General features: G+C 43.6%; 1 protein-coding gene across 1 annotated transcript in view; it reads left to right on the top strand.

Annotated features, from left to right (window-relative positions):
• The window catches only part of LOC130864785 (uncharacterized), a 28864-nt gene extending 25621 nt beyond the window's left edge, over positions 1–3243 (top strand). Inside the window, exons 7-8 of the mRNA XM_057755536.1 lie at positions 2905–3056; positions 3236–3243. Coding sequence (XP_057611519.1) covers positions 2905–3056; positions 3236–3243 — 160 coding nt within the window. The remainder of the gene's footprint in view (positions 1–2904; positions 3057–3235) is intronic.
• The last annotated feature ends 10647 nt before the right edge of the window (positions 3244–13890 follow it).

Raw genomic sequence — 13890 nt, 5'->3', positions numbered from 1 at the left:
AGAGAATACTTTCCCAAAAAGCCAGTAGAAGCAGTAGAGATAAATTCTGGTTCCACTCCCAGTGACCCATCAGTCTTCCTGAGCCATATCACTGTCAACCACATTCCAAATGAATAGTTTGGACCTATGCTGGTTCCTTCCCAGTCTTAGTGGTGTTGGTTAGCTCCCATTAGCTCAGTTAAACTGTTTCAGTGGGTGAGCCCATCATGGTCTTGACCTCTTTGCTCATATTCTCACTCCTTCCACTCTTCAATTGAACTTTGAAAGATCAGTCCAGAGCTTTGATGTGTGTCTCTGCCTCTGTTTCCATCATTTGATGGATGTGTGTTCTTTGGTGATATTTAAGTTATTCATCATTCTGACTACAAGAGAAGGCCAGCTCAGGTCCCCCCTTCTCTATTGCTTAGGGTCTTATCTGTGGTCATCCTTGTGGATTCCTAGGAATTTACTAAAGTCATGTTTCTTGATAACCTCATAATGACTCCCTCTATCAAGATATCTCTTTCCTTGCTCTCATCTCTGACCTTCCTCTATCTCAATGATCCCATTTCCTCAAGTTCTCTTCACCCCTCCCCTTTCCCCCTTCTCTTCTCCTACCTTTCTTTTTCCCCATCCTTGTGTTCCCATTTTATTTCAGCTGATCTTTTATATTTTGAATTCCAAGTGGATTTATATGTTTTTCTTAGGGTTCACATTGTTACTTAGCTTCTAGGATCATGAACTATAGAGTCAATATCCTCTTTTTATAGCTAATATCCACTTATCATTGAGTACATAATACCATATTCATCTTTTTGGGTCTGAGTTACCTGACTCAGAATGGGGTTTTCTAGTTCCATCCATTTGCATGTAGAATTTAACATATCTTTTTGTTTTACCACTGAGTAGTAATCTAACTATGTGAATATTCCACATTTTCTTTATCCATTCTTCAGTTGAGGGGTATTCAGTGTGTTACCAGGTTCTGACTATTACAAAAAAATGCTTCTATGAACATAGTTGAACATATATCTTTGTAGTATGATTGCACGTCATTTTGTTATAATTCCAATAGTGGCATTTTTGGATCTTGGGGTGCTTTGATTGCCAGTTTTCTGTGAAACATCCATAGTTACTTATAAAGTGGTTGCACAAGTTTGCATTCCCAACAGTTACTTCACATCCTTTTCAGCTTATGTTATTATCATTGGTGTTTTTGGACTTAGCCATTCTGACATGTGCTTTTATATTTTTTAGATATCTTTCTTGTACCCCTGATCTCTCCAAGACCTTTATCATGATGGGGTATCATATTTTGTCAAATGTTTTTTCAACATCTAATGAGTTGGTCATACGGTTTTTTCTTTTCTTTTATAGGTGAGTTGACACCATTGATATTAAGTGCTATTAATGACCAGTGGTTGTTAATTCCTGTTCTTTTTCAGTGGGAGTTGTTGTGTGTTTCCCTTCCTTTGGTTTTGCTGATGTGAGGATATCTGTTGCTTTAGTTTTTATTGGTGAAGTGAGCTTCCTTTGTTCTGGATTTCCTTCTAGTACTTTCTGTAAGGCTGGGTTAACTTAGTTGTTTATATCCCTTGCCATCTATCTAAACCTGTTAGGACCTCAAGGATAAATTAATCACCTTATATCTTCATCAGTGTTCCAAATTAGTCATACCAAAAATATCATGTTTATTACTTTTATTTATAATTTTTTCTTTTTTCTTTTTGTTTAAAAAATATCCTCATTATGAATCTCTGGCTGTCCTGGAACTCACTGTATAGACTAGAATCTTGTAGAGAATCAGCGTTATTTGCCCACCTTATCTCCAATGTATCTGAATTATAGTTGGGCACATCATAGACAACTAAATTAATACATTTTTGTTGTTTAAGACAAGGTTTCTTTGTGTAGCTTTGGCTGTCCTGAAACTAGCTTTGTAGACCAGGCTGACCTTGAGTTTATATAGACCAACTTTTCTCACACTATGTAGTTTAGAATTGTTTTGAACACTTAGTCCTGCTTCTGTGTCTCAGTGCTGGAAAGAAATTCTTGTAACCGCTGCAAGGCTGGGTCTTAAGTGGTCAGTGAGAAGGAAAATAGATGAGTGTCCTCCAATTTATCTGCACTATAAGGGAAAGGGTTTATTATACTGGTCACTAATTCTGTAATGGGCTAGGGGTGGGGCGTTGGTAGAGGTGGTTGGCGCTCTGGGTAGGTGGGGCGTTGCCACGGCCGGGGAGGGGCTCGGGTGACCGGGCACTCTGGGTCAGCGGGCCCTTAGGGGGACTGGGTGGGCTGTGGTTATGGCTTGGGCTGGCTAGGGCTGAGGCTTGGCTAGGGGTGGGGCGTCGCTAGGGTTGGGTGGCGCCGGGGGTTGGGCGTTGCCAGGGCCGGGGAGGGGCCCTAAGGACTCGGGGTGACTGTGTTGCCGGGGGCGGGGTGTGTGGTCCCCGCGGTGCGTGTCCGGGACCGTGGACACTCCCCCGTCGTGCGAGGATGGCCCCGCTGCTCCCCGTGCCCCCCCACCCCCCGGGGGCTCCGCGACCCGGTTCCTGGTCCAGGACTACGTCTACCATGATTCCTCTCGGCGGCCATTTTTCCTGTAGTCCGGTACCAGTCTGTGACGGACTCGTTCTCCCAGGATCCCCGGGCTGGAAGCCAGGGCTCCTTCTTTCCTTCCTGCTTTCCTGCCGCTCCTGCCACGGTGGGAGCCGTCTCCCAACAGGCGTGAGAAGTAGAGAAACCGCCGCTCCCCCCCCCCCCCCCGCCTCCTCCAGCCGTCGCTTGTGGAGCCGCGATCTTTGCGGGTGAATTCGAGGGGCCGGCGGGGGGCGGAAGGAGCGACTCGGGAGTCCCCCGGACTCCGGCCAGAGTCCGCCCGGCCCAGACGCTGACCCCACGTCTCCCCTGTGCCCTCTGTAGGCCCCTGACTGGACTCAAGATGCCCCCGCACCCCGAGATCCCTCGCTGGAGACTTCAGGAAGATTCCCAGAGCGCCACAGTGTCCACAGACTCTGCCCAGAAGGCGACCAGGACTCCACTGGTTGCCTGGGCCATGCCCAGAGAGGCTTTAGGTACGTGCTGATGGTGCTGGGGGGTGCAAAGCCCATGCCCACGGTGTCTTGGTCGCCCCTGTGCAGACACAGGACACTCAGGAGGCCTCCAGACTCTGCACAGACAGAGACCAGAGTCCGCCAGGCCCCCTTTGCGCATCCCAGACCCTGACCCCACGTCTCCCCCGTGCCCTCCGCAGGCCCTTGACTGCACTCAGGATGCCCCCGGACCCCGGGATGCCGCGCTGGAGGCTGCAGGAAGATTCCCAGAGGGCCACATAGGGCACAGAGGGCCACGGTGCGCCCCAGTGTCCACAGATTCTGCCCAGACAGCGACCAGGACTCCACCGGGGCCTGGGCCATGCCCAGAGAGGCTTCAGGTATGCGCTGATGGTGCTGGGGGGAGGGGGCGCCAGAGCCCATGCCCACGGTGTCCTGGACGCCCGTGGGGAGAGGAAGGGGAGACCCTTCAAGCCTGGATATTTTGCTTGTAATACCACAGTCCAGTGTACAAACAGAGTCATGCTCTTGGTGTGCAGTGGGAAGAGAGATTTGAAAATTGATGGTGTGTTTTCTAGAATTTTTGAATATTGCATTCACTTTCCGGTTTGTCTTATAAATGTTTCAAAGCTGGTAGTATTATGGTGATGTTTATTGTCTTTTTAGCAATACATAATTATAATGCTTCTAACTTTTTGCTATCACCAGCCACAATGACATGATTCAGTGCTGTTTAGTGGAACAAAGTCATAGTCTCTTCTTAATGCCATTCTTTCTCTCAGGGAAGGGACTACTCCATTTCAAATTTAGGATAGATAAGTGTTCTATTATTAATTTTTTTATCATTTTAAATTATCATTTGTTGGCGTTATTTTTAACATTTATTTAATTTAGACGCATTACTGGTATATTTTTCGATGTTTTCTAGTTTAAGTATTTCATTCCATTTTTTCTCAAGTGCTGTTTATTTATATCAGTTTATAGCAGGGTTTCTTAACTTTTGTGGTCACAGCTTCCTATCGGGATCAAATGATCCTATCACAGGACTGGCCTAAGACCATCAGAGTGGTGGCCTGAGTGGTTGTGGCAGGACATGTGGTGGCAGGCAGAGGTCCCTGGGAGCAGCCAGTCCCATGCAGAAATGGCTGCCAGTCCCAGAGTGGTGGCCTGAGTGGGGGTGGCAGGCTATGTGGTGTCAGGCATTGGGCCCTGAGAGCAGCCAGTCTCAGGCAGAGATGGCTGCTGGTTCCCTAGTAGTGGCTGGTCCCAGACAGGGACACACATGGCAGGCCGGCCAAAGATAGAGACAGGGATAGACAGGACTTGCAGAGTGAGGTCTACTGCGCATGCATGGCCTTTTAGTGGAACTCTGGGTGATTCTGGGAAATGTGGTCTTTTAAATCAGGCAGGCAGATGCAGTACTCTCCACGTGCATGGCATCTTTGTCTAACTCTGGGTGCTTCTGTGAAATGTGGTCTTTTAGATCAGGCAGGCAGAAGCTCTACTATGCGCATGCGCGGCCCTTTTCTCAAACGCTGTGTGATTCTGTAAAATGTGGTCTTCCCAGGTTAGGCTCAACATTATGGCCTCTATGCACAGAGGCCTTCTGTGTGATGTCGTCCCCCAGAAGAAAAACAGACATGACTTGCAGAGTGAGGTTGAATACCATAACACTTTTAGCATTTAGGTTTACGTTGCCTCTGTAGTTATTTTTGTGGAGCTTGTAAATGGTTTTTCCTCTGTAGAGTAGCAGTCTACTGCTAAACTGTGAAATAAGATTTCATGATTTTCTAATAGAATTAATGGTATAAGCATTTCCCATAGTAACACATGGCCGTAAAGCTTGCTTCAACTTTTCACAATAATTTTTCGAGATTATAACTACATCATACTTTGAGCTTCCCTGTGTATGGATTTCCTGGGGAGATGGAGACTCTGCAGTCCTGTTATAGTAGCATATTGTGCTATATAAGCTGATATGTGATATACATGCTGAGAAAATATTTATTACAGTGGCTTGTAAAATGTTTCTCCTGTGTATAGTAGCACTCCACTGCTAAACAGTGATCTAGAAGAGTATAATTGATAATAGAATTAATGGTATAAGGATGTAGCAGTTCTTACGAGACATTAAGACACAGAAAGAGTTAGGTTGGGAGCTTAGGCCCCAGTCCTTAGCATCTATCCCAGCTACCAGGCCTGTTCTGGACTTCAAATCCCAGCATGCCAGGTCCTGACCCCTCCCCAGGATACTTAATTCATCCCCCCCCTCCCCAAAGAGAAACATGTGGTCTTCCTTTCTTCCTCCCAGGTGTTGCATTCCTGAGGTTTCCCATTTCCCTCTCAGGGCCACCCTAGAGCACAGATCTCCCTTTAAACCTGGATATTTCTTAATTTTTATGGTTTTGATTTGGCTTGTTTGGCAATTTTTGCTTCCTCAGAGAGCTCGCTTAGGAAATATTTCTAACATTTGGAGGTTCCCACCTAGCCTAGGGCAGGTCCTTTCTACATGGCAGGCCTCATTTTGAAAGGCCCCTAGTCTTCAGTTCCAGCTCTCTATGCCAAGCTTAAAAACTGCTTCTGGGCTACAGCTGCTGTGTCCTGGTGAGTTCCTTTTCTTGTCTATGCTATAGTGTTTGGGGAGACCCATTCGTACTTATTCTTGTCATTTTCGGATTTCCATTTGAAATCATGTGCTCACGCTGGGAATTTAAGTCAGGTTGCGGCCAATCCTGCGGGATCTGGGTTTGCTGAGGCGGAGATCTGTTTGTATTGGGATGTCGGTTATTCAATCTCTCCGACCCCTTTTTTACCTAAGAGCCACTTTTGAGGATGTTCTGAAATGGACTTAGGCCACCTGGTTGTTCAAATTTTCTAAATGGGCACATACAGTTTAAAGCCAGGTCTTTTTTTGCCCCTGTAAGCCTCTTAAAAAAATATATTAAATTGAACCTGTCTGATACAAATGAGCAAAACTTACATATATATGGTTTTCTTTCCACGGTTTTTTGGTCTCTGTGCTCTCGGTCCACCCCCACGTTAGCCAGCATCAGCACCATGCTGCCTGAGGCATTGGCCCCTCCCCTACCCCCTCAAGCCTACACTCCCTACCTCTTCTGGTTGAGCTACATTCATTCCCCAGTCCTTTGCTTCTATCTGTTTTTTTCCCCTGTAAACCTCTTACAAAAAAAATCTTTTAAATTGGGCTTGATTGGTAATTTTTGCTTTGTCAAAGAGCTCACTTGGGAAATATTCCTAACACAAAGTAGAATTTAAATATTCTATTTTTCTAAATCCTTGCGGTACTTTCTCTATCGCTCCTAAGACAGATTTCTTTCTCCAATACTTTCTTTTGTCAAATGTTTTGTTTTATTGTTATCAATAGTTATATTAGAATATGTTTCTAAATATTTTTCTTAAATATTATTCACATTCCCGATTGTTATAGCCTTGATATAAGTTTTTTTTTGATGTTTGGGTTTCTCTGTCTCTGCCTGTGTCTGCCTCCAAAATGCTGTGATTAAAGATGTACACCACTACTTTCCCGCCATAAGTAATATTATGTCAGTCTGTGTACTATGTTTTTATAATCTTATTGATCACTCTGAGTGTTTCCACTATGAATGAAGCTTTGTAATCAGCTTTTCTGTTACAAATTTTTGGAAATTGTCATTGAATTGTATTCATTATATTCTGCAACTTTACTATACACAGCATATTTGTTTTTAGGTATTAAGTTCCCCAAAATTAATTATATGCTTCTTTATTTACTTATTTTTAGTTTTCTTGTTGCTGTTAATCTTTGAAATACTTTTTGTTTTTTGGATACAATGTCTTTGCAGGTTGGTTTTGCTGATGCGAGGTTATCTGTTTTATGAGATTTTGTGGGTTCTGTTAGCTTTCTTGGTTTGGGGTTTTCCTTCTAGTACTTTCTGTCAGGCTGGGTTTGTGGCTATGTGTTGTTTAAATGTGGTTTTGGCATGGAATATCTCATTGCCTCCATTGATGGTGTTTGAAATGTTTGCAGGGTATATATATCTGTGCTTGCATCTGTGGTCTCTTAGTGTCTGCATCACATCTGATCATTGCCTTCTGGCTTTCTTGGTTTCCATTGAGAAGTCAGGTGTAATTCTGATCATCTACCCTTGTTTTGTATTTGACCTTTTCCCTTTGCAGCTCATAATAGTCTGTCTTTAGTTTATATGTTTTGTATTTTAATTATGGTGATAGGACTTTATTTTCATCCAGTCTATCTTGTGTTCTGTATGCTTCTTCTATATTTGTAGGGCTATCCTTCTTTAAGTTTGGAAATTTTTCTTGTATAATGTTGGAGAATGTGTTTTCAGTGTTTTTGAGCTTGGGTTCTTCTATCACTGTCATTCTTAGTTTTTGTCTTTTGATGTTTTCCCATATTTCCTGGATATTTTCTGTAAGAATTTGTTATATTTAATTTTTTTCGTCTTATTAATTTCTTTCATATAGCTATCTTCAACCCCTGAGATTCTCTCTTCCATCTTTTCTATTCTGTTGGTCCAATTCTTCCAGTTGCTGCCAGAGTCTTTGGGAATTGTTCTTGGTCTGCTCTGTGTCTCAGGCAGCCTCTCAGGTTTCCTTTAGCATGCTCTCTTGCTCTGTTCTCCTGGCTTGCTCTCACAGCTTGTGGTTTATAGTTCCCCTCTTGGTTCTCTCAGCAGGAACCTCTCCTGCTGTCTTTTTAACTAACCCAGGTTTTTGAGGACCTCGGCTGGGTATCTTTTCACTCACCTCTTGGTCCTCTGTTATGAATCTCTGGCTGTCTTGGAACTTACTGTATATACTATGATCATTTAGAAAATCATCGTGATTTGCCCAAATTATCTCTAATGTATCTGAATTATAGTTGGGCACATCACAGATAACTAAATTAATACATTTTTGTTTTTCAAGACAAGGTTTCTTTGTGTAGCTTTGGCTGTCCTGAAACTAGCTTTGTAGACTGACCTTGAGTTTAGAGATCTGCCTTTTCCAAATTTATGTATTTTAGAATTGTTTTGAACACCCAATCCTTCTTCTGCTGCTCATTGCTGGAAAGAAAGTCTTGCATCTGCTTCAAGGCTGGGCCTTAATGTGTGCATGAAAGCATTCCCCCTTTGACCATAGCTCACATAAGAAATAGGTAGTGAGTCAATCCATTTTATATGATTGCTAAATGTTCTGAGTGTCCATTTCTTGCATCCACAGAATAAAGAATCAAGAACTCGGATAAAGAACCAAACTCATGAAAACAAATTATAGCAGTTGCACTAGTCTGAGAAAAATAGAACTTGATAAAATTGTGTTCCAGTTTCTAAAAGAAATGTTATTTTCCATATTTAAGCTGTACAGCCAGAGAGTACATGACCATAAACCCTTTTCACCTTTTTATATTAATTTTTGTGGATTATAATTACATAATTTAAATCATCACCCTCTTGCCTCTAAGACTTCCCAGAAATGAGAAAAATCATGAATTTTGCTTTATTTATCAAGGATTGTTGTTTGCATGTGACCTATGTTTGGCTTCAGAATTTCAGAGCTGTAAGGGAAAGGGTTTATTACACTGGTCAGTTACTCTGTAATGGTACACATACAAGGAATACTATGAATGAATAGTTTGGACCTATGCTGGTTCCTTCCCAGTCTTAGTGGTGTTGGTTAGCTCCCATTAGCTCAGTTAAACTGTTTCAGTGGGTGAGCCCATCATGGTTTTGACCTCTTTGCTCATTCTCACTCCTTCCACTCTTCAATTGAACTTTGAAAGATCAGTCCAGAGCTTTCATGTGTGTCTCTGCCTCTGCTTCCATCATTCGATGGATGTATGTTCTTTGGTGATATTTAAGTTATTCATCATTCTGACTACAAGAGAAGGCCAGCTCAGGTCCCCCCTTCTCTATTGCTTAGGGTCTTATCTGTGGTCATCCTTGTGGATTCCTAGGAATTTACTAAAGTCATGTTTCTTGATAACCTCATAATGGCTCCCTCTATCAAGATATCTCTTTCCTTGCTCTCATCTCTGACCTTCCTCTATCTCAATGATCCCATTTCCTCAAGTTCTCTTCACCCCTCCCCTTTCCCCCTTCTCTTCTCCTACCTTTCTTTTTCCCCATCCTTGTGTTCCCATTTTATTTCAGCTGATCTTTTATATTTTGAATTCCAAGTGGATTTATATGTTTTTCTTAGGGTTCACATTGTTACTTAGCTTCTAGGATCATGAACTATAGAGTCAATATCCTCTTTTTATAGCTAATATCCACTTATCATTGAGTACATAATACCATATTCATCTTTTTGGGCCTGAGTTACCTGACTCAGGATGGTGTTTTCTAGTTCCATCCATTTGCATGTAGAATTTAACATATCTTTTTGTTTTACCACTGAGTAGTAATCTAACTATGTGAATGTTCCACATTTTCTTTATCCATTCTTCAGTTGAGGGGTATTCAGTGTGTTACCAGGTTCTGACTATTACAAAAAATGCTTCTATGAACATAGTTGAACATATATCTTTGTAGTATGATTGCACGTCTTTTTGTTATAATTCCAATAGTGGCATTTTTGGATCTTGGCGTGCTTTGATTTCCAGTTTTCTGTGAAACATCCATAGTGATTTATAAAGTGGTTGCACAAGTTTGCATTCCCAACAGTTACTTCACATCCTCTTCAGCTTATGTTATCATTGGTTTTTTTGGACTTAGCCATTCTGACATGTGCTTTTATATTTTTTAGATATCTTTCTTGTACCCCTGATCTCTCCAAGACCTTTATCATGATGGGGTATCATATTTTGTCAAATGCTCTTTCAGCATCTAATGAGTTTGTCATATGTTTTTTTCTTTCATTTTATTTACATGATGTATTATATTAATAGTTTTTTTTATTTTTTACCATTCTTTCATCTCTGGGATCAAGTTGACTTGAAAATGAAGCATTTTTTTGATTTTTTTTTCTTCAATTCTGTCTGCTAGTATTTTCTTGATTATTTTTGGATATCTAAGTTCATAAGTGAGTTAACTCTCTTTCTTGGTTTAGTCTTTGTGTGGTTTGTGGATCATGGTAACTAGTCTCATAAAAAAAGATTTTGGCATTGTTCCTTCTTGTTCTATGCTGGGGAACAATTTGAGGAGTATAATTCAGCATTAAAACTTAATATCCCTGGGATATTTTTGTTTGTGAGGCTTTTGATGATAGCTTCTATTTCCTTATAGTTTATAGGTCTATTTAAATTGTTTACCTGGTCTTGATTTATTTTTGGTATATGGTACCTAACCAGAAAAATGTCCATTTCTTTTATGTTTCCTAATTTTGTGGAGTACAGGTTTTTGTAGTATGATCTAAGAATTCTCTTAGCGTCTGTTGTTAGGTATCCCTTTTCATTTCCGATTGTGTTAATTTGGATGTTCTATCTTTTTTTTTGTTAGTTTAGAAAAGAGTTTATCTAGTGACCTTTCTCCACTTTTTTTAAACATTTATTTATTTGTTATGTATACAATATTCTGTCTGTGTGTATGCCTGCAGGCCCGAAGAGGGCACCAGACCCCATTACAGATACCTGTGAGCCACCATGTGGATGCTGGGAATTGAACTCAGGACCTTTGGGACAGCAGGCAATGCTCTTAACCTCTGAGCCTTGTCTCTAGCCCCTCCACTTTCTTTATGTGCTATGAACTTTCCCCGTATCATTGCTTTCATAGTGTCCCATATGTTTGGGTACTTTGTGGCTTCATTTTTGCTTAATTTTAGGAATTCTTTAATTTCTTTTTTTATTTTTTCCTTGACCTAGGGGTGGTTCAATAGTTTACTCTTTTATTTCCATGAATTTCTATGATTTCTGATAGTACTGTTGTTTTTAAGTTCTAACTTTAAACCTTGTTGATCCACTAAGATACATAGGGTTACTCCAATTTTTTTTTCCTGTGGATATTTGCTTTGCTATGCAGTATGTGGTCAGTTTCAGAGAAGGTTCTGAGGTGCTGAGAAGAAGGTTTATTCATTTGTGTTTAGGTGAAATGTTCTGTATATGTCTGTTAACTCCTTTTCATTCATGACATCTGTTAGTTTCCTTATTTCTCTATTAATGTTTTGTCTTGTATAACAAAGTAATATTGTGGTTAGTGGAATATCGAAGCCTCCTACTATTAGTGTGTGGATTTTTGTGTATATTTTAAGCTTTTTTAATGTTTCTTTTACACATGTGAATGCTCTTGTATTTGGGGCATAAATGTTAAGGATTGAGACTCCAGTTTTATAGATTTATCTTGTTATGAATATAAACTGTCTTTCTTCATCTCTTCTGATTTATTTTATGTTAGATATTAGGATAGCTACACCTACTTTTTTCTTAGGTGCGTTTAATCGGAAAAACTTATCCTGTACTCTGATGCAATGTCTGTCTTTGAGGTTGAGGCGTGTTTCATGTATACAACAGAAGTCTGGATCTTGTATTCCTATCCATTTTCTTAGTTTGTGTCCTTTTATAGGTGAGTTGACACCATTGATATTAAGTGCTATTAATGACCAGTGGTTGTTAATTCCTGTTCTTTTTCAGTGGGAGTTGTTGTGTGTTTCCATTCCTTTGGTTTGCTGATGTGAGGTTATCTGTTGCTTTAGTTTTTGTTGGTGAAGTGAGCTTCCTTTGTTCTGGATTTCCTTCTAGTACTTTCTGTAAGGCTGGGTTAACTTAGTTGTTTATATCCCTTGCCATCTATCTAAACCTGTTAGGACCTCAAGGATAAATTAATCACCTTATATCTTCATCAGTGTTCCAAATTAGTCATACCAAAAATATCATGTTTATTACTTTTATTTATAATTTTTAATTTTTTCTTTTTCTTTTTGTTTAAAAAATATCCTCATTATGAATCTCTGGCTGTCCTGGAACTCACTGTATAGACTAGAATCTTGTAGAGCATCAGCGTTATTTGACCACCTTATCTCCAATGTACCTGAATTATAGTTGGGCACATCACAGACAACTAAATTAATACATTTTTGTTGTTTATGACGAGGTTTCTTTGTGTAGCTTTGGCTGTCCTGAAACTAGCTTTGTAGACCAGGCTGACCTTGAGTTTATATAGACCAACTTTTCTCACACTATGTAGTTTAGAATTGTTTTGAACACTTAGTCCTGCTTCTGTGTCTCAGTGCTGGAAAGAAATTCTTGTAACCGCTGCAAGGCTGGGTCTTAAGTGGTCAGTGAGAAGGAAAATAGATGAGTGTCCTCCAACTTATCTGCACTATAAGGGAAAGGGTTTATTATACTGGTCACTAATTCTGTAATGGGCTAGGGGTGGGGCGTTGGTAGAGGTGGTTGGCGCTCTGGGTAGGTGGGGCGTTGCCACGGCCGGGGGGCTGGGGGCCGGGTGACCGGGCACTCTGGGTCAGCGGGCCCTTAGGGGGACTGGGGGGCTGTGGTTATGGCCTGGCTATGGCTGAGGCTTGGCTAGGGGTGGGGCATTGCTAGGGTTTGGTGGCGCCGGGGGTTGTGCGTTGCCAGGGCCGGGGAGGGGCCCTAAGGACTCGGGGTGACTGTGTTGCCGGGTGCGGGGTGTGTGGTCCCCGCGGTGCGTGTCCGGGACCGTGGACACTCCCCCGAGCCTTGCATGGACGGCCCTGCCGCTCTCCGTAGCCCCTGGGGCTCCTGGACCCGATTCCCGGTCCAGGACTACGTCTACCATGATTCCTCTCGGCGGCCATTTTTCCTGTAGTCCGGTACCAGTCTGTGACGGACTCGTTCTCCCAGGATCCCCGGGCTTCCAGCCCGGGTCCGTCCTTCCTTCCTTCCTTCCTTCCTTCCTTCCTTCCTTCCTTCCTTCCTTCCTTCCTTCCTTCCTTCCTTCCTTCATTCCTGCTTTCCCGCCGCTCCTGCCACACTGGGAGCCAGCTCCCAGCACGCGGGAGTAGCAGAGAAAGGAGAAAAAAGAAGAAAAACTGCCGCCGCCGCCGCTGCCTCCAGCCATCGCCGCTGCCTCCAGCCTTCGCTTGTGGAGCCGCGATTGCTGCGGGTGGGGAAGGAGCGCTCCACTAGGCTTCCCGCCAGAACCGGGGTGGGCGGGCGAACAGAGGGCGCGAGAAGGGAGTGGGGAGGGAGCAAGCCATCAGCGCGGCTTCCCTCCTGCAGTGGCGGCCAGAGGACACAGGACACTCGGCAGGGCCCCGGACTCTGGACAGAGTCCGCCCGGCCCAGATGCTGACCCTACGTCTCCCCTGTGCCCTATGTAGGCCCCTGACTGGACTCAAGATGCCCCCGCACCCCGAGATCCCTCGCTGGAGACTGCAGTAAGATTCCCAGAGGGCCACAGTGTCCACAGACTCTGCCCAGAAGGCGACGAGGACTCCACCGGGGGCCTGGGCCATGTCCAGAGAGGCTTCAGGCACGTGCTGATGGTGCTGGGTGGGGGGCAAAGCCCATGCCCACAGTGTCCTGGTCGCCCCTGTGCAGACACAGGACACTCAGGAGTCCTCCAGACTCTGCACAGACAGACCAGAGTCTGCCAGGCCCCTCTGCCCGTCCCAGACGCTGACCCCACGTCTCCCCCGTGCCCTCCGCAGGCCCCTGACTGAACTCAGGATGCCCCCGGACCCCGGGATGCCGCGCTGGAGGCTGCAGGAAGATTCCCAGAGGGCCACATAGGGCACAGAGGGCCACAGTGCGCCCCAGTGTCCACAGACTCTACCCAGACAGCGACCATTACTCCACCGGGGGCCTGTGCCATGCCCAGAGAGTCTTCAGGTACGTGCTGATGGTGCTGGGGGGGGGGGGCAGATCCCATGCCCATGGTGTCCTGGTCGCCCCTGTGCAGACACAGGACACTCAGGAGGCCTCTAGACTCTGCACAGA

Source organism: Chionomys nivalis, chromosome 22 (genome assembly GCF_950005125.1).
Source record: "Chionomys nivalis chromosome 22, mChiNiv1.1, whole genome shotgun sequence".
Taxonomy (NCBI): Eukaryota; Metazoa; Chordata; class Mammalia; order Rodentia; family Cricetidae; genus Chionomys; species Chionomys nivalis.
The sequence above is the reverse complement of the archived record's forward strand: the minus strand, read 5'-3'. Positions and strand labels throughout refer to the sequence as shown.